The sequence below is a fragment of the Xiphophorus hellerii genome, chromosome 2, assembly GCF_003331165.1.
Source record: "Xiphophorus hellerii strain 12219 chromosome 2, Xiphophorus_hellerii-4.1, whole genome shotgun sequence".
In the NCBI taxonomy this organism is placed as follows: domain Eukaryota; kingdom Metazoa; phylum Chordata; class Actinopteri; order Cyprinodontiformes; family Poeciliidae; genus Xiphophorus; species Xiphophorus hellerii.
In genome coordinates, this window is record NC_045673.1 from 19,751,585 (window position 1) to 19,770,394 (window position 18,810).

The 18,810-nt window shown below is 37.7% G+C and overlaps 2 protein-coding genes across 11 annotated transcripts in view; one reads left to right on the plus strand and one right to left on the minus strand.

The window, feature by feature from the left end:
- The window catches only part of mical2b (microtubule associated monooxygenase, calponin and LIM domain containing 2b), a 385,618-nt gene extending 379,164 nt beyond the window's left edge, over nucleotides 1–6,454 (minus strand). For 7 of the 9 annotated variants that reach the window (XR_004342308.1, XM_032586562.1, XM_032586552.1 and 4 more), the window contains exon 1: nucleotides 6,347–6,454. The gene's annotated coding sequence lies outside the window, so the exon portion shown is untranslated. Of the gene's footprint in view, nucleotides 1–5,683; nucleotides 5,765–6,346 lie in introns of those variants that run through there. The other 2 variants (XM_032586534.1, XM_032586545.1) reach the window with 2 other exon arrangements.
- Nucleotides 6,455–9,301: 2,847 nt separating this feature from the next.
- On the plus strand, nucleotides 9,302–16,083 carry dkk3b (dickkopf WNT signaling pathway inhibitor 3b). Of its 2 annotated transcripts, XM_032551286.1 has the most exons (7): nucleotides 9,304–9,552; nucleotides 11,493–11,618; nucleotides 11,755–11,835; nucleotides 14,357–14,449; nucleotides 15,100–15,244; nucleotides 15,680–15,830; nucleotides 15,919–16,083. In XM_032551286.1, the coding sequence occupies exons 1-7, from the start codon at nucleotides 9,394–9,396 to the stop codon at nucleotides 15,941–15,943; spliced, it is 780 nt and encodes a 259-aa protein (XP_032407177.1). In that variant the 5' UTR covers nucleotides 9,304–9,393; the 3' UTR covers nucleotides 15,944–16,083. The 2 variants fall into 2 exon arrangements, with proteins under 2 accessions (XP_032407186.1, XP_032407177.1); XM_032551295.1 differs by lacking the exon at nucleotides 14,357–14,449 and having other exon boundaries at nucleotides 9,302–9,552.
- Nucleotides 16,084–18,810: the final 2,727 nt, after the last annotated feature.

The following is an 18,810-nucleotide window of genomic DNA, read 5'->3' on the forward strand; positions in this document are numbered from 1 at the left end:
ATTGCGCTAAATTAGAGTAAAAGAATGAAGATAAACTCTGGTTCATTTCAAAAACCTTCAGATTAAACATACAAATGTACAATTTTAGACTCCCTGCTTTGCCAATATTCAAAGAAATTCTTTGAAAGGCTCTTCAAAAACCTGACAAAGTGCTGGTCAAGTGCTGACCCCTGGATGCTTAGATACAAAATTTGAAAGAAACTAAATCCTGTTTGCATCCTTCAAAAGTCCTTATAAGTTGACATAAGGCAGAACCTCTCTGGGGCAAGCTTTGTCTTTTAGTTGACCCAAGACTCTGCACCTCTGATTGCACAGATCACATAAGGCCATATGTCTGGTTGTGTTGAAAGAGGCTTTAATTGGTTCATGTGAGCCCTGAAATCAGACCCTTAATCCTCACAGCATTAACACCGCACAGTGCAGAAGTTTGAGGTTGGATTACATCTTCATCCTGCCAACAGTTGTGACACTAAATGCCACAGAGCTCACAGAACCATTGCACGGAAATTAGTCCACAAAAATACAGTGGGGTTAAGGATTTCTTGACCTTAAGTGACCAGTTTGATCAGCAGGTACAAAAGATTAGCTGCTTGTAACATTTAACCACTTCAAATGACCTACGTCAGTGCTTTAAAAGTTTCAATACTGTGTAGAGTCTAGACTTCCATGTTGGTTCAGATTCAATTTCAGACCAATTTGAGGAGCAGGTTTGGACCTTCCTGTGCCCTAATGAGTATTAGACCCCCGGGGTGACTGTGTCTCGTGTTTACTTCGCTACGTTTGTCACAAGAATCAAGATTTCCAAAGGAAAACTAAAACACACCAAACATAAACATCTGAAGACGGATGAGAATTTCACCTTGACGTAAACAAATTCCAAAAATCTATAAATCTGTAGGATGAATAAACTTTGACAGCAGCTAAAGGTTAGCTGAAAGGCTGCAAATTTACTGTTCAAAATGTTTTGTTCTAATTTCAAGGCTGCATCACTCCATCCTCAATAAGTAAGAGGTATATGGATTAAACAAGACAGGTCTGATTTGATTAGAGCTCAGTGAAACATTCTCCCCTTTCAGAGGACAGTTCCAGATTAACTCAACAACTATACTACTAGTTTTTCTGGACTATTATTAAACTACTTTATTTAATTTGGCCAGCATTTGTTTTTTAACCTGGATCTGAATGGGTATATAACCTCTTTGTGCTAATAGGCTGTTAATTAAATCTTTTTGTCACAATTAACCTAAAATATTTAAAGCTTGTTCCTTGAACTGGACTGAACATATCCATTTCAGGGTCACTAAGCCCCTTCCAAAGTTGGTCAATCCAATGCAGAAATACAGCATCTACTCAGCTTTAGCTGTACAATATCTTTAATGGTATCATAAAATTATTTAATTGAGTCTCACATTAAAAGTTAAAAGGGTTAATCCACAGATTCCATGTGGAAATCTCCATTCTGCTGTTGGATCTCAACCTTTAGAAAATCCTCTGACACCCTGAAACTCAACTTGGCCTTTCTCATTTGACAGCAGCCCATCTGGTCAGCCAGTGACGGTGAAGCCTGGCTCCCTGGTGTATTTTTGTCTTGCTGCTTCTCCCCCCACCCCTGAGCTCATATATGCAGCGACACCCCCTTATAAGTCAAAAGCTTATTCCAGGAAGTGACAGCTTGTGCAACTAGTCATTTTCTCCCCCTCTGGCCCAGAGGCATCAAGCCAGTAAACACCAGCATGAAACAGTCTGAGATTAAAATCGAGAGGGTCGGCAGCAGAGCTACAGGAAAAGATGAATGCAAAGAAGCATTCCCTGAATGAGTGGAGAAAGATTTGGTGCCAATTTGATTTCAAATGTCAAGGCAACTGAAAAAAAAAGTAGCAGCACTAAGACAACATGCACATTGAGACTAATCAGAACTGATTAGGATGTACTGGGCTTATGCCCGTCTCCAGTAGTCACTTGAGCAAGAGGCGGAGCCCACCCTGGACAGGTCACCAGTCCATTACTTCCGGGCAGCTTAGAAGACTAATTAACCTAACCGTCATGTTTTTGGACTGTAGGAGGAAGCAAGAGGACCTGGACAAAACCCATTCACACACAGGGAGAACATGCAAGCTCTATGGAGAAAGACCGCAGGCCAGAATTCAAACCCGGGACCTTATTGGTGGATGGCAGCAGTGCTACCATCTGATTAACCATGCAGCCCATCAAAATTACATTTATTGTAAAATTTAATCATTTACAAAAATTCTAGAATTAAATGAAAAGAAGAAAAATCAAACTTTTAAAACATTATAACAAACCAATGACTGACCCAAGCCAATCAAAGGTAAAATGGCAGACAATCTCTGTCTGATTAATTAGTGCATCTTTGTTTTTGTTTTTTTGTGCGAGTCTTGAACAAGTGAAATAAGATGTGCAAATCATTTTGATGACCTGGTTAGTCAGGGATTTCCTATTCCAAATTGTTTTTAATTCTTGATGGTCAAAGAGACTGCTGCTTCCGGTCTGTGTCGGGAGAATGGCTCTGTACGCCGCGGTCAGATCATATGGCTCAGACATCCTCAGCTGTCCCAGAAAACCTGTCCACAGCACTACTGACACACTTCAGTTTACAACCTCCACAGCAAAGCGCCAAGTTTCTCATGCAGGAGGCCAAACGCTTTCTGAAAATTGTCTGGTGGAGATGATGAGCTAGGACACATCATGATCAACAAGTCAGACAAAACTTGCTAGCAATAGCCAAGCACTAAAGAAGTTTTTTTTTTTTCTGCATGAAAACATCAACCGAGATAAGAAGTAAATATTATGTAGACTGTAGCTGATTGCAACACCAATCAGCTTAGGCTTAAAAGTCTATCCTTAATATCTGATAAATTAAGAATTAAGAAAAAATTTGTTCAGGATGATGCAATTTTCACAGTCTAATTTCAAATTTGGCTCAGGTTCAGAAGCTTTATTGTTGTGAATGCCATCTTAAAAATAATAAAATAAAAGCTCAACTTTTCCTGAGTGAAATTTGAACATTCTTAGTTTTCAATATTTATTTTTGCACTTAAACTCAAACTTTCTTTTGCCTTTAGGCCAGACTCAAATAGAGAATACTTGAAATATTTTTGTCAGTTTTCTGTTTTAGGAAAGGAAAGCAACCCAAATTGCCTAAGGGTCACAAACATGACCAACCAAAATAATTTCTGATGATGGAGGACACAGAAAATTAAACAAATTCTCTGGATTTTTACAAGCAGGTTTCAGCTGAAACATTTTACATGTTTGCAAGGTCAGTTCTTACCTGAATAAAGTGGATTGGCAGGGCTTACCAGCAACTAATGTTATTTCTGTTGAATGCTGTTACTGTCAGTAACAGTGTTTTAACTCAGAGGTTTCTTTAAGTTTGTTGCAAGATTGACTGCTACCATAAATCTTTCCTGCCCACAGCCTCATGATCCACAACAACTCTTTGAAGATACTTGGATAATATGAGTTATGACAACACTTAAATTTCTTTTTGGGATAAAATTTTATGTGTTAAATTGAATTGAAGTTTGTGTCACATGTGCAGACACAAGCCACTATTAAACTTTGCAACATAGCAAACAAACGTAATTTTAAAATGAAATATAGCGTCCTGACTTCCTGAAAAGGAAAAAGTTATCTGCTAAAACTGATGTTTTCTGATTGCAGCACTGATCAGTTCCTGCTTGGTAGTAAATAAGGCTACAGTAGTTACAACTAATGGTATCAAATCAACAGCAACCCATTAGTTAGTCTCTTACTGTTAGGAACGCCATTTAATAAGGATTTATCCAATCCGACCTATGACATGTAAGCCGTTTGCGCTGACCAAGCTGCTTCTGACTGACACGTTCATTCAGGAACTATAATGTCCTTGTGACAGCTGCTGCTCATTTACATCTCATCAATAACCTTATCAATTACAGACATAATTTTTAGAGCATAAACCTTATTTTAAATATAGAAGGACAGAAGCAGCAAATGGGGACAGAAGCAGCAAATGTGGAGTACCGCTCCACTCTGTTCAGCGGTACTGAACTGAGTGGAGGTTTTCCCAACAAACACATTAAGCCATAACAGCGGGGGAGTGAGGATGGTACGATATGCTCGTTCTGCCTGACTGGATTTCAGCTGTCCGGAGACATGAAGCTACCTGTGGCACACACAGGAGCCGACTCCATGCAGTGCCGATCGGAGAGTCTGATCCAGGGCATGAAAACCAGATCAACTCATGTATTGATACACTTAAACTTTTCCGATCACAGGATGAAGTGATCATCCAAAAAGAAACTTTGATGGTTTTTAAAAACTAAAATTCGGTGCACAAAATTTTGTTTATTGTGGATTTTCTCCATTTCCAACAAGGTCAAGATTAGGCATACAGGGTCAAGTAATTCCATACACCTTAAGGAATATTTGGTCAAACGTCTCTCAGCACCTGGGATTCAAGCATTTTTCTTCAACAACTTTTCTTAACTGAATTATTATTTTAAAGTTGGTTAACTGTTTCTTTGCCATTAAAATTGGTTTGAAGCATATTTCCTATGTTTTCAACAAGACTGAAGTCTGTTTAGGAAAGACCATTCAGAAAGCTTAATGTATGCTTTCTTCAAAAGCTGTTTTGATGTCTTTTTCAGAAAGTTGTCCTGTTGGAACAACCAAGTGGGTTCAGGTTTTGGTCATCTACCTGATTTGAGGCAAGAACTTGGAGGTACTTTTCCTTGTTTGTCATTTGACTCAAGCACTGATAGCAAAATATTTACCCAGCATCATGTTTCCCCCACCATGCTTGACAGTTGTCATAGTGTTCTATAGTTTGAAAGCTATACTGCAGGTATTTTAAAACTTTTGTCAGCCAAATAATAACCTAAACTCTATTGGAAATGTATGGACAATACTTTGAATGAAACCAAACAATTTAAATGAACTCCACCAATTACGATACGATGCAAAGACAGCTGAGACCAGAATTATGGCTGAATCTTAATGGCTACAAAACAAGTGGGTTGTTACTTGCTAATTTGACCTTATTCTAATATTACTGTGGTTGTAGGCATTGCAATTAACCTGCATGTCTAATTTTGACTCAAGTAAACCCTTCATAAAATCAATGCATCTTGTTTGTTTAAAAAAAAAAAAACATCTGGAGAAACAACGCTGAAGTTGTTTGTTAGAACACCATAAAACCTTGGAAAAAGGACAGCTCAAATCAATTAATAAAACCTTTAAAATAAGATGATTTCTGACCCATAGTTGCATAAAACTGCTGATACTTCACAAGACTGTCACAAGCTAGTGACTGAATTACAGATTTCTCCTCTAAGGCAGTGGTGTCAAAACTTCTAGTCATGTTGGCTAAACTCACAACGCTGACTAATAAAAAGGCTTTATAACTATATTTACTTGGGTCTTTGGAGGAGATACAGGCCCACAGCATCACAGACCCATAACTGTATTTAACAGCATGAGGAATTGTCTATTTATTCTTACTTTGTTTAATTCCAGACCTGACAGCTGTAATTTTGTGCCTATAGCTTTCTAACTTTTTGGGTCAAACGTTTTATCTACTGAAGAAAATAAATTTGTCAGGGAAATTCTTGTAGTAAAAATTACAAAGGATGTCCATCTGCATCAGCTCCATTTGCTGGAGGGCCAAATTTGTGCCTACCTTGAACTATGGACAGGGGCCACACAAACCTGTTCAAAGGGCTGCAAATGGCCCCCGCGCCACACTTTGGACACCCTCTGTCTTCGGTGATTTTTATAAGAACAAGAAAACAAAAACAGTGGAATAAAATTACAATAAGCATATGTCTGAGAGACCATTCCTTGAAACAGTAGTCAGATTCCACATTCACATATAAAGTCAAAGCATATGGTGGTTTAGATGTATTCAAGTTTTTCTGTTTGTTTATTATTATTATTATTATTATTTTGGAAGCGTTTTCTAAAACTGAAAAATGAAATGAAGAAATGTGTTTGGGAGGAATAGTGTCGTGTTTTCCAATCACATCACCCTGGCCGACTATGATTGAAGCAGCTTTCTATACAGCCTTCTCACTCAATTCCCAGAGCAGACAGTTGTGTCTAAATACAAACAAATTAATTTACATTCATGTGAATAAAGGTCATAGTCAGCGTGGCATTAATTGCCAAGCAGGGAGGCAGTCAGTCAGTCAGTTAGGAGGGATTTCAAAGAAGCATTCCTGATAAGCGTTCAGTCGTGCACTGACGTTCAGTCAAAGTGCGGCTTTTCGTCTGCTTCCATTGAAACAAAGCAGCACCAACCCGCAGTTCTACACCAAACTCCGCTGAAAACCAAAAAACTAACCTCTAGGAGCGATGAACACAGCCCCCCACCAGCAGCAGCAAGGGTTTCCTTTCTGCGACCTGTTCTTCTGACAGCCGCACAGTTTCTGCACAGACACCGAGAGACCAACTCCGACTTCAACTCTTCTGCAAAGACCACAAAATCAACTTCCGCTTGCTGGTTTCCACAATAAAAGTCTGCTGTAGTTAAATAATTTAGGGTAAGAACTACTGGGTCTCCTATTTTCAGACAGATATATGTTTAAAATACTTACAATAGTACATACAATTCCAATGAAAAGCTTTTCATAAGTAATTAAATAACATCATAGAGCACAAAATACTGAAATGCTAAATAAAACAACTTTTCTATATAAGGGGGACTGTTTGTAACCATTAAATAAATATATTATTTCCAAAAGAAAATATTAAGTTATTGGAATTCCATATAAAGTGAAAAAAGCCAGAAAACAAATCAATGTTTTATTCCAGTAGCATTAACTCACAATACAAACCTTCAGATAAATCCAACCTTTAATTTTAATTGAATCTCTCTAGATCATCTACTTGGGTCTTTGGAGGAGATACAGCATCACAGACCCTTAACTGTAATTAACAGCATGAGGAATTGTCTATTTATTCTTACTTTGTTTAATTCCAAACCTGACAGCTGTAATTTTGTGCCTAACATCTCAATTTTAGTCTAATCTGACTGTCTACTAAACTCCACATGTGTGTTTGTGATGGTAATAGCTTTTATTAAGTGACTGATTGTTGTTACAGAAAATTGATGCCACTCTTTGCTGCCGCTCTATAACAGCGAGCTTTGGATATTTTTCCTCTCTTACTGTTTATTGTGTGCAGGGGTGTGTGTGTGCGTGTGTATGTGTGTGTGTGTGTAGGCAATATAGTATATGCCATACTATTTGTGTCCCCTGATGAACAGAAGGTAATTGGCTGTGGTTCTGCTGTACCTTCTAATCAACTTGAAAAAGTGAAGTATAATTTTTTTTTAAAAATACTCCAGTTGCATTTATTTGATATGAATTGTTAGAAGCAGCCTACCAATGCTCATACTAATGTTAAATCTATTGCAATAAGATAATTTATGAAAAATTTTGAATTAATGACAAGATGATGTTTGTTTCAAAACACACTGAAGTTTATGGATTATATTTTGCTGTTGTTTAAAGTGAAATATGTGTTTGTCTTCAATGTGATGCTCTAAAGAGATTCATGGCTGCATCATTTAAACAATGTTTGAGACTTTTATTTTGAAATGCGGCAAGCCACCTGTTCGGAACTGGTTTTGTGTTCGTTTCTATGCAACTTTACACAACCAGTGAGAAGTTACAACGGGTGACTACCCCACCTTTATCAACAGATATTCAAAAGGAGCCACAGAACTCACAAGGCGCGTTTGCTCTGCTTTCTTCGTCACAGATTAAAAAGACACACAAAGTGGCTCCTTTAGTATTTGCAACATTTAAATAAATAAAAAAAACTTCTTTTTAGTTTTTTTAATATATCAAAAATTGTACTTCTAAATACTAGAAGAAAATATAGTGATGTATAGTATATGCACTTACCTGCGACAGACTGGCGACCTGTCCAGGATGAACCCCGCCTCTCGCCCGGAACGTTAACTGGAGATCGGCACCAGCACCTCCCGACCCCACTATGGACAAGGGTGTAAGAAAATGGATGGATATGCACTTACTCTAAATTATTTAAATTTCAAATTGAACACTCGGTTCTAATTAGATTTTGCTGAAGTTATTGGTCTTAGGGTGCCCTCTGGTGGTGAAACGTTGCTACAACCTCTTGAAAGACATTTCCTGATTGGGTCTCAGATTTAAATGCTACCTACCATGATGTCCTTGAAGTTCATTGCAGTAATCCGAATTACATAATTCTAAATTTAATCATATTCCTCATCTTTTAAAATGACGAATATGATGAGTATCATGTTTGATATGTGTCAAGGAGGGCTCAAATTGCAACAATGCAACAGCAGACACATGGTGCAGGTCTTATGGAAATTGGGAGAAATAAGAAAAAGAAGCACAGGACACAGGTTTAGAGCAACAGTAGACTCCAACAGTGGCAGACAGAAACCAAGGAGCGTAAACAGTGTAGAGATGCTGTTGTGCTGCCAGATGAGGACAATAAACAGAATGCAGACCAGCTGGTGGAGAACCTAAAGAGGAAATTGAGAGAAGGTGGAGATAGGATAAAGAGAAAGGAAACAAAGAGAGTCCAATTAATCAAAAGCTAACTGCTAATAGACTAAATCAGCTGGTCATCAACTTCAGTCCTTGAAGGCTGGTGTCCTTGCTTCAACACCCCAGAATCAATTAATAAGGTTAGCAGGGCTCTGGAGAATTTGACTGCATACTGAGGAGGCAATGCACCCATTTGATTTGGGTGTGTTGAATAAAGTACACATGAAAATGTTTCAGGACACCAACCACTGGACTACACGGAATTACATAGAACAGAGCAAAGGATGGAGCTAAGAAACTTGATACAAAAAAAAGAACATGTGGAGAGGCACTAATGAAGGGAGATATTTAGCACAAAGGGAGCTAAGATACTCAAAAGAATTACAAACCAAGAATGAAGACTAACACTCATCTAGGAAAACTAAATGCAAATGAAAGAACAAGAATAAACAAACCAAACACAAAGACATAAAGTATCACGGCATCTTGTTGCTAGCAAAAATGAACTCAGAATTGAACTGAATGAGGAAAGACCTACAGCACATAAAAACCCCATAAGGTAATTATCAAAAACAGTTTTATTAACTTCAGTTTATCTACTATAGATTATGTGTTGTCTTTTTAAATCCCACAAAGTAACTAGTAGCTTGATTTTGGCATTTCCCCTTTCCAAGTGCAATCTGAAGCTTTCCCACCCCATTAAACCCTCCCACCTGCCCACCACTTTTTTGCCCCCTCCTCCTTTTTCTCTTCCTCCTCATACTTTCCAAATAAAACGGAGCCAGCTGTGCGTCGTCTGCTGCTCAGACGCTGAGCTGAGTCTGTGTAGTGGAAGGAAGCAGAGATGTCCGGTACCATGCTGCTGTTGGGGTTCTGGGCTCTGTGTTTACTGTGGACGGCCGGCGCCATGGAGCGAGGTCCGGTTAGTCTAAACGAGATGTTCAGGGAGGTGGAGGAGCTGATGGAGGATACTCAGCATATGCTGGACGAGGCGGTGCACAAGGTCTGCGTCACATTTTATCTATTCATATCAGAGAAAAATGTTATCATTGAAATCCATGCTAGTCTTTTATTATTATTATTATTATTATTAATTTAGAATATAGAACGTTTAGAGTCAAAAGGGTAAAAATCTAAGTGGGTGGTATTTAGTTTGTGAAGTTTCTGCCAGGTCTGCTTTTGGCAGATTACGCAGATTTTTCCATGGCTGGATGTTTGGGGAAAGTCTGTCTGACCCAGCCTGTGGAAGTCTGTTTTGGGCTCAAAATAGACACTGACAAATTTACTTGGATAAAGAATCGTCTCTGAGGTTGAGACCCACTTAGTTTTGTTCTATAAAGTCTTATAGAAATTCTTTTTAGGGCCTTCCTTTGGATTTCTTGTTTTGTCTTAACCCTCTATGGCATGACTTTTAGGTTTTTTGGGGAACAAATATTTTCCTGCATTCTTTGGGAGCTTCGTGGTCCCTAGTTACATATCAATCATAAAATCGGACCCTGACGCCTTCCGGAACCAGATTTGGGTTTGTTGCCTCAGGGCAACATTGTGCTACAGGGGGTCTAAAACACCAAGGTTTTCTACAGTGATTATGAGAAATTAAATACAAATCAAACAAAAACTATATTCATAAAAAAAAACTTTCTGTTGACAAAAATAAATCAGACATGGTTCCAACTTACCAAATATAAAATAAACAAACTTTCATTAACGAATGGTACATTTAAGAAAACTACTAAAACGAGCATTTGTGTGTTTGTACGTGTATGTTTGGCAGAGTTAGAATCACTAAGGATGTTGCCATCAGTCTTTTTCCCTATTATGTGTAAAACATCAGGTAGGAATTGCTTGCTGATGTGAAAAAGAGTGTATGTCACATTTCTGGTACTTGATTATTGACATACATGTGAATCACCATCTGTTTATCTGATTATCCATGGGTTGTAGCGACCAGATTCACATCAGTGACTGGAGTTAGGACTGCAGGTTCTTTTTTAAAGAGTTTGTAATTTTGATTCCTTTGTAGAATTTGAGCCAAGCAAAGGACAACATGTCCACCAGCTCCCATGTCTGGTAGATTTGGTGGTGGCACGACTCGCCCTGTGTAAGTTTTAAAGTTGTAAGGAACACAATCTGCACCAGCCATATGAAGTACCCTGCAGCCCCATATTTTTGGTTTTGGCAGATATTGCTTCAGTCTTTGCCTGCCTTGGAATAGGGCCATTTATTCATTAATGACCAGCTTATTGCCCTTTTGGACTGAAGTTAGTTTTGAGGATAAACAAACAATGAAATAATGGTGGTACAGTGGATCCTCATGTTTTAATCGAGAATGTCCCCAACTTATGAACCATGCACTTTTTGTCCATGAAATGAGCTTGCATCCATCTCCTGTTGCTGTTAGTCAATAATACAGTTAAAAAATTGACTGTGATAATTATTTTGTAATCAACTGCATATCAACGCACTAGAATAATATTGTCTGAACAAAAGGACCCCTACTGCGCAATGTTGCCCTGAGGCAACAAAGAACAAAACACAGTTTTAGCATATAAATTATATTAAAAAATTTATTTAAATGACCTACAATGCTTCTTTACATACTCACAGACATGAAAATATTTTTAGTTAGAGTTACCCAAAATTTAGCCATGAAGAAAAGTGATCTGTAACTTACAAGTAGGAGGCAAGGTGTACCCTGCATCTCTGCTCAATAAAAAGCAGGTGACCTTCCAAGTAAAAGGTCACCTGGACCTCAATACCTCTTTTATTTGGACAAAAATATGTCTGGTGGCACTTTAAATCACGCCCCCCAAAAAATAAAATAAAGGAGCAACGTGAGGTATAGATATGTGGTTTGTTGCCATGCCATAGAGGGTTCATTGGTCCATTGAGTCATTGTCTGGTTTGGACAATGGCATAATATCATTGCACTGTCTCCAACAGATTACTAATGAAAGTGCAAAATTCTCCTCATCCCCTTTGGATCTGCCTCCCGACTACCACAATGAAACCAGGAAGACTGTAAGGGGCAACAATGGGGAAACTCGGATCCTGGATCGAACTGACAAGGTGGGTTCTTTTCAGACAAACTCATTTGAAAGCTCGAGTCTGTAAAGTACCAAATCAGAAGCAATATGCTTGTCAACGCTGTTTTGTTGTTCAACCTCTGCAAAGCTGTCTCTCGTATATTGCTCTTTATTTACAGGAAACTGACAACAGAACAGGAGAGACTTATACTTCACATGTGCATGTGGAAGTCTCTGGCCAGTGGAACGGTGTGGCGCATGTGAGTTTTTTGCTTTTAGAGTTTGTTTTGTGAGTGTTTATTGAAGAAGACTGATTACAATAAACCTCTCACAGATGAGACTAATGGTCAGTAATGCTAAAAAATAAAATGTGTAAAAGAACAGCAGATGGCCAGTTAAGAGGACTGCAGTCAGTAATGGGTGGAAACGTGGAGGTAGAAATTCAGATAATATAAATTTATTAACACATCAGTTGTTTGTACAAAAAAAACAAACAACTGATGGATAAAAGTTTTTAAGAAACTATTGGTATGGCTAACATCTAAAACAGTTTCTAAAATCCTAACACTTTTTCTTTCTTTTTTTTTTTTCCTGAAGGATTGCTCACCGTCATTGTAGCAGTATAATCTGTTTTTTTTCCATGCTGTGTAAAATGAGGTCATCCAGGAAATAAACTCACTGTATATTTTTTAAATGTTTTTTACCAGCAGACGGCTTACTTATTGGAAACTGAGATCATTGCTGCAGTTTGCTGCATTACAAAGGTGGTTTTGCTCTCCGGCTTTCCTGGCAGCCATACAGATGGTGGTTATTTTAATAGTCCCCGCTGCTTAATGCCAGGAAAGCTTAGAAAAGGGGAGGAGTCAGCAGAAGCATAACGAAGTAAGCTCAGTTTTCCTAAAGTTGGTTAAAATGTTCTGCATCACTGTGCAGTTATTGTAAAGTAGAAACTTGTAAATCAACAAGAATGTTAGTGAATGTGTTTTGTCAACGGTGGGGAACATCTGGCTGTTTGAGAGTTTAATCTGGTTGTAAAAGTCTGTTAGTTTATGAAAGACAGACATAAAATTACCTGCCAAAACATTTTTAAATGTGCAGAAATGGTGCCAGTCACAGTTCATGGTGCTCCTTGTAAAGCTGATGCAGCCTTAAAACTGATCTCTTTGCTGGATCCTGTTCTTTTTAATACTCTGGAACATACATATATTCTACCTAAAAACTGTTATGAGAATAGAGGAACGTAGATTTTATGCCTGGTTAACATCTGTGATGATTTGGCCATATGTTTGTATAGAAAAGGTCCTTTGTTTTGGTTTACAGGTGCGGTTTTTTTTTTTTGGTGTTTTTTATCTTAGACAGTTCAGACATCATGATCTAATTACAAGGCTGCCTGGTTATATGAAAGAGAAATGAACCCCCTCCTTAATGCAGCCACCCACCAGCAGTGGTGCAGCAGTCAGTTGCTAAATCTCTTGAGTCAAGACTGCAAGTGCAGGTCACCAGACACTCAGACTATTGTAAACATAACAAACTAACCTTGAGTGACCTCATCTGATTAAAGCACATGTTTCCCCTAAAATTCCCAGTAGAGCTAAGCTAAGTAGAACATGTACAAACTTTTTAAAGTTTTTTTTATTATTATTATTATATTTTTTTATTTTAATGATTATTTCTTTTGCAGTAACTCAAATGAAAATGGGCAATGAATCTGGACAAAAATGCAACTTGTGATGTAGCAAATAAATGTCTTACAAATATGGGTGAATTCAAAAAGACACATTTTTATGTTGCGTATTCTGTCCAGATAAGATTTTTAAAAAATTAACAGTCTAGTATGTTGGATGCAAATTGAGTTGATTTATAGCTTTGCACAACGGCTGTGAACTGTGCATGTCACTATATTTTGTGGAACTACAATTGAAATTTTCAAAATGCAAGCAAATTAAACTTGGATAATATTTAAAACCGTCCATGAAAGTTCTTTGCTACTGTGGGGCTGGGTAGTAGATTTATGTACAATAACTGTATAAATTACTGACAATAGAATTATTAGTAATTTCATTAGTGAAACTGCTTTTGTGTATTATCTGTGCATTTTATTTTTATGTACACAGAAATTTTGGTACTGATGACTTGATTCTGATAAAGTCAGTAATTAAGTTAGTAATTAAGTTAAGCCTGCGACTCAAGTTCACGTGTCCTTTCTCCCTTGACCAAAAAACAAAAACACTTGCAAGCGTAAAATACCCAATGTTGTGGTCCTTTTGTGAATATATCAGTATGATATATTCATACTTATCAGCTTAAATATGAATATGAACAAATGACTAGAATAACAAGCTCTAGTTTATGCATGTACTATCCCAAAACCAGTCTTTTGCACAATCTGCCTTCCTTTTATAAAGGCATGAAATCTCCTCAGAACTGAACTGAAGACACACTAAAATTAAAGTTATATAATTTTTTATTTAAAAGGAAAACAAAGTGCACCTTACAAATTCTCTATTTGGAACTTTTATATACTTTGATTTTTTTTTTTTATTTCATGCAGTCTGAAATGACATGTTTTAGTTGCATTGCTTGTCTTGTATCATGCGTGGGACAGCAGTTTAGCTGTCTCATTGACGTGTAAACATTGTCTGGACATCGACAAATAAATAACATGAAAATATAAGAGGTGTCAAATGTTAAAATCAAATGAGGTAACATGAATGAATAATCGATCCACGGGGTCTTTAATCTTGCTGAAATCTGTTGACTTTCTGTCATTTGAACCTTCAGGAGTGCATGGTGGATGAGGACTGTGGGGACCTAAAATACTGTTTGTATGAGATTGAGAACTCAAGGTGCCTTCCCTGCATAGCAACAGATATGGTGAGAGCTCAGTCATCATTTTGTTCTACATTTGCTTCAACTCCATGTGCAATCAGTCATAACAGGAGCTAAAACACTGTTAACAGCTGACATTTTACAGTGTTGATACGAAGTACAAGAACAATGCCTTGTACCCTTTTTTGTGTTTTTTTGTTTTGTTTGTTTTTGTATTATTGTTCTTTATAACAACAAAAAAACTCAAAGACTGAATGGAAAGTATCTGTGAAAGGCAATTATCAAGTACAGATTCCCATCTGAACATAGGACTAGACTCTGACTGGACCATTCTAACACATTGATATGCTTTTCCCTAAATCACTCCAGTCAAGCGCTGGCACATTGTTTAGCGGTAAGCTGGTGCTGTCCAGCTGGAAGATGAATATCCATCAGTCTTTGGTAGCCAGGTTTTCTTCCGAACTATTCCTGTATTTATCTTTCTCAACCTTCCTATTCCAAGTTCCTTTTGAAAAGCATCACCCTGCCACCTCCAGCATTATACTTCCTCCACCATATTTTGATGCAGCTCATCATATTTCTGAAGTGATGTGGGAGAGAATCGTGTAAATGATCTAATAAAAGTTGTCATAATGTCTGCCTTTTTTTTTTGTAAAGTAGTGAAACTGTTACTGAAAAGTGTGCTTCCCTTACAGCCATGCTCAAAGGATGAGGAGTGCTGCTCAGATCAGATGTGTGTTTGGGGTCAGTGTACAGTGAACGCCACCCAGGGGACAGCGGGGACTATCTGTCAGGGTCAGAGCGACTGCAGGCCAGATCTCTGCTGTGCATTTCAACGAGGTGATGTGGAAAATATGTAACAAGTCTAAATTTGCATCAAATACCATGTAGAGTGTACACAAAAATCAGTTTAAATCTTCATTAAAAAAAATGTCATTAGATAGGTCCCTATTTACTGCCTTATAGCAATACAATTTGTAATGTTGAGGTTTAAAAAAAAAACAGGTTTCCTATACAGCGGTATTTTAGTCGGCACACATTCAAAAGTATATCAAACAAATGTGGATAAACGCACAAAATTCAAGTCAGGTGTGCATTATTCAGTCAATAGTCTACTGAATGGCAGGTTTTCTGCTATGGACTCTATGAATAATTATCAACTATCTTTATCTTGTGCATAATGAAAAGGAACTAATGTGAACATTAAAGATGCTCTGTGATATAGGTGGGCAATTAAAATAATGCCAGACTGACTTCCTTCTTCTGCCCCATCAGAGTTTTTGTTTCCAGTATGCAGTCCCAAACCTTTGAAGGGAGAGTCCTGCCTGAACCACCCCAACCTTCTTATGGACATGCTGGAATGGGACCAGGAGGGCCCCAGAGATCACTGTCCATGTGTGGCCAACCTACATTGTCAACCCCATGGGTGAGAACAAATACTGAACCGCAAATTTGTTGGGTACCTCTAACAACAGAAGTGACAAAGTTTTACTCCAAACTCTTTCTTTTTGCAGTCGTGGATCCGTGTGTGGAGAGTAGGACTGAAGGTGTAGAGGTTTCCAAAGACTTCAGTTCAGTGCAGTGTCCCATCTGGACATCACCTGCATTCTTTATGCTATTTATGCTTAACTACAAGTTTGTACTGAAAGGCAAAAAGTAAATAAATGACTTTAATTTAGTTTTGACAGTTTCATGTTTTTTATTTGCTGGATCCCTTAAAGGTAGGAAATCTTGTCCTGGATGTTTCATTGAATTTTCAACATAAATGTCCAATCAGATTGCATGTTTTTCCAGGTCGGTGAGCTGCTGAGCTAGATCATGTATCTAGCTTTATTGCTAGGTACATTATCTTCCTGGGAAAAAAACAACCTTATTGCTTGACCTGCTTCCAATTTATTTTTCTTCTTTGGCCTGGCATGTTCTCTAAACTGTTTAACCTGAGCTATCCCTCTTGGATACTTTTTTTTTCTTCTTCTTCTTGCTGGTGTCTCCAAACCATACATCACAGCATGTGTCACTAACTTTTGCCTATTATCATAGTTATCTCATGTCTTTTACCTGATGTGGAATACCACATGGATGGCTTAAAGGTTAAATAACTTTTTTTAGTTTTATGCCTCTGGACAAAATACAACCTAATTTTTATCAGATTAAATCAAATCACTTAAATCCAACCTCACATGTCGGAGGTGATGACAAAATTACACAATAGATTCCAGATGGACATAATTAAAGAAGAAAAAAAGGTAAATTTAAGGTGGTTGGTAAAACTAGGTGCACCCTTTTCTGTGTTCTTGAGATTTAAGAAGGGAAAGAATTGGCCAGAGGTTGTTAATTGAAACACTTAATTTGTCTTGTACAGCGAAACCTCAAAAGAAGGAGGTCTGGCAGTTTAACACACTGGAGTGTGTGGGAGTATTTTGGCATTACTCACCCCCGTCAGGCCCATTTTTTCGTACAACTACTACATTGTGAGAACCCATTGCACCTCATGGGGCCCAAAAATAATGCTTTTGCATAGGGGATTAGGTTTAGGACTAAGGTTTGACTTGCATTTAGATTATGATTAAGTCTGTAATGGTTGGGCTACATAAATGAATGGAAGTCAGTGCAAAGTTATTGTGAATAAAGATGTGTTGAGACAGTAAAAACACATTAGAAATGACATTGGTGTAAAAGCTGTCATTGCTGTCCTCAATCTGGAAAATGTTATGAGCCATTTCCAACATCATTGAACAATGGGGGAGGGAAATGTAAGATGGCCAACCAATCTGCTCAGGTGCAAGCAAATTCACTCACATTAAAATGCCAGATGTTTGTGAGGCGGGGGTCCATCTACCAAGACTCGGTATTCAGGACAGGATAACTGTTCTCAAGAGAGACTGCTTCCTAATAAAGTAGTTGGCTGACTTGGAGATGCAAAGTTGCACCTGAATGTTCCACAATAATTTACAGGTGAGACAAAAGTAAAGACTGCCCATAATGCACAGCCCCATGTGTGGAGAAATCCAGTCTTGGATTGGTGGGGTGGGCATCAATGATGTGGTCTTGTTTGGCAGCCACAGATGAACTTGGCACCTGTCATTAAGTTGACTATAACTTCTCTGTATAAGAATGCCTTCTTGGATCAAAAGTTAGGCAGTCTGCTGAACAGCTAAAGACTGGCCCAGAATGATTCATGTGAAACATAACAATTATACAAATGCATAATTGCACTTGCAATTGCAAACAGAAAATAGTGTTTACTTTTTTCACCCAGTGATTTCTTGATTTTTAAAATTTCCCAATAATTTAACTTTTTGCATCCCCACCAAAAAAAGATGGTGACTTTTTAAATAAATTAAAAAAGTCATACAGCGCTAGACTGCTACATCATTCAATATTGTTTTTCAATAATTTTTTGCTGATAATCCTCATTTGTCATTTGATAAATTGATAAATCTATATCAATTTAACATCTCTGAACACTAGGGGGCACTAAACGGCAGAAAGGGAAAGATGACTGGCTGATACCCGCATGATCATTACGTGGTCAGATACAGATCTCTGTCTTGCAGCAAGCTCTGCTGCAGAAAACAAAAGACCTTTGTCAGAAGTTTGGATTTGATCTGTTTTAAGTCACACTTTCATGTTTGACTGTGTTAGAAAAATCTAAAGATTTTCTTTGAATTTGCCTAACTGCAATGGAGCCTTTCTGTGATTAATAAAATATATTTTTGAAAAGTAATTGTGTTCAACGCTGCATGGACAGTGTTTTTTCTTCAATAACAGTGTTATTGGATACAATCTGCATATTTTCCCCAAAGAGGATACATGTCTGTCAGCATAGCAGTGTACACAACACAATCAAGAATTAAAACAAAGATAAAAGTGAGAATCTGCATTATGCAAGATCCATCAACAACGTTTAACTAAAAAAAAAATGCACAAGCACCTACAGGAGAATGTAAAAAGTGGTAGTGTCTGAGCTTTCAAAAATTCCATCCCTTTTACTCACTTTGAAGACTGGCTTTCATTGCACATTGACATTTATAGTACAGGTGTTTATTACTTTAAGCATTAATATAAGTTTCACAAATACCATCTTTAAAACAAAAAGTCAAAAATGTGTTGCATGAAAGGTCAAACAACACATACAACCTATGTATTAGTTTCTTCTATACGGTTTCAAACATTACATTTTTTGATTTTGTTTATGTATTTAATCAGCCAGCCCTCAGTCGAGGGTATTTTACTAACAATATGTATTTTTTGTGAGTACTTGTGGCATCCCTCTTTCCTTCATTTTGTTAATATGGTCTCAGTTCTTAACTGCGTTTCTAAACTAGTGGGCTTTATGACATCAGGTTGTCCCTAACCATGTCTCTTGGCGCTTAATTCAGGCAATGTTATTTGCAGGATTAAGG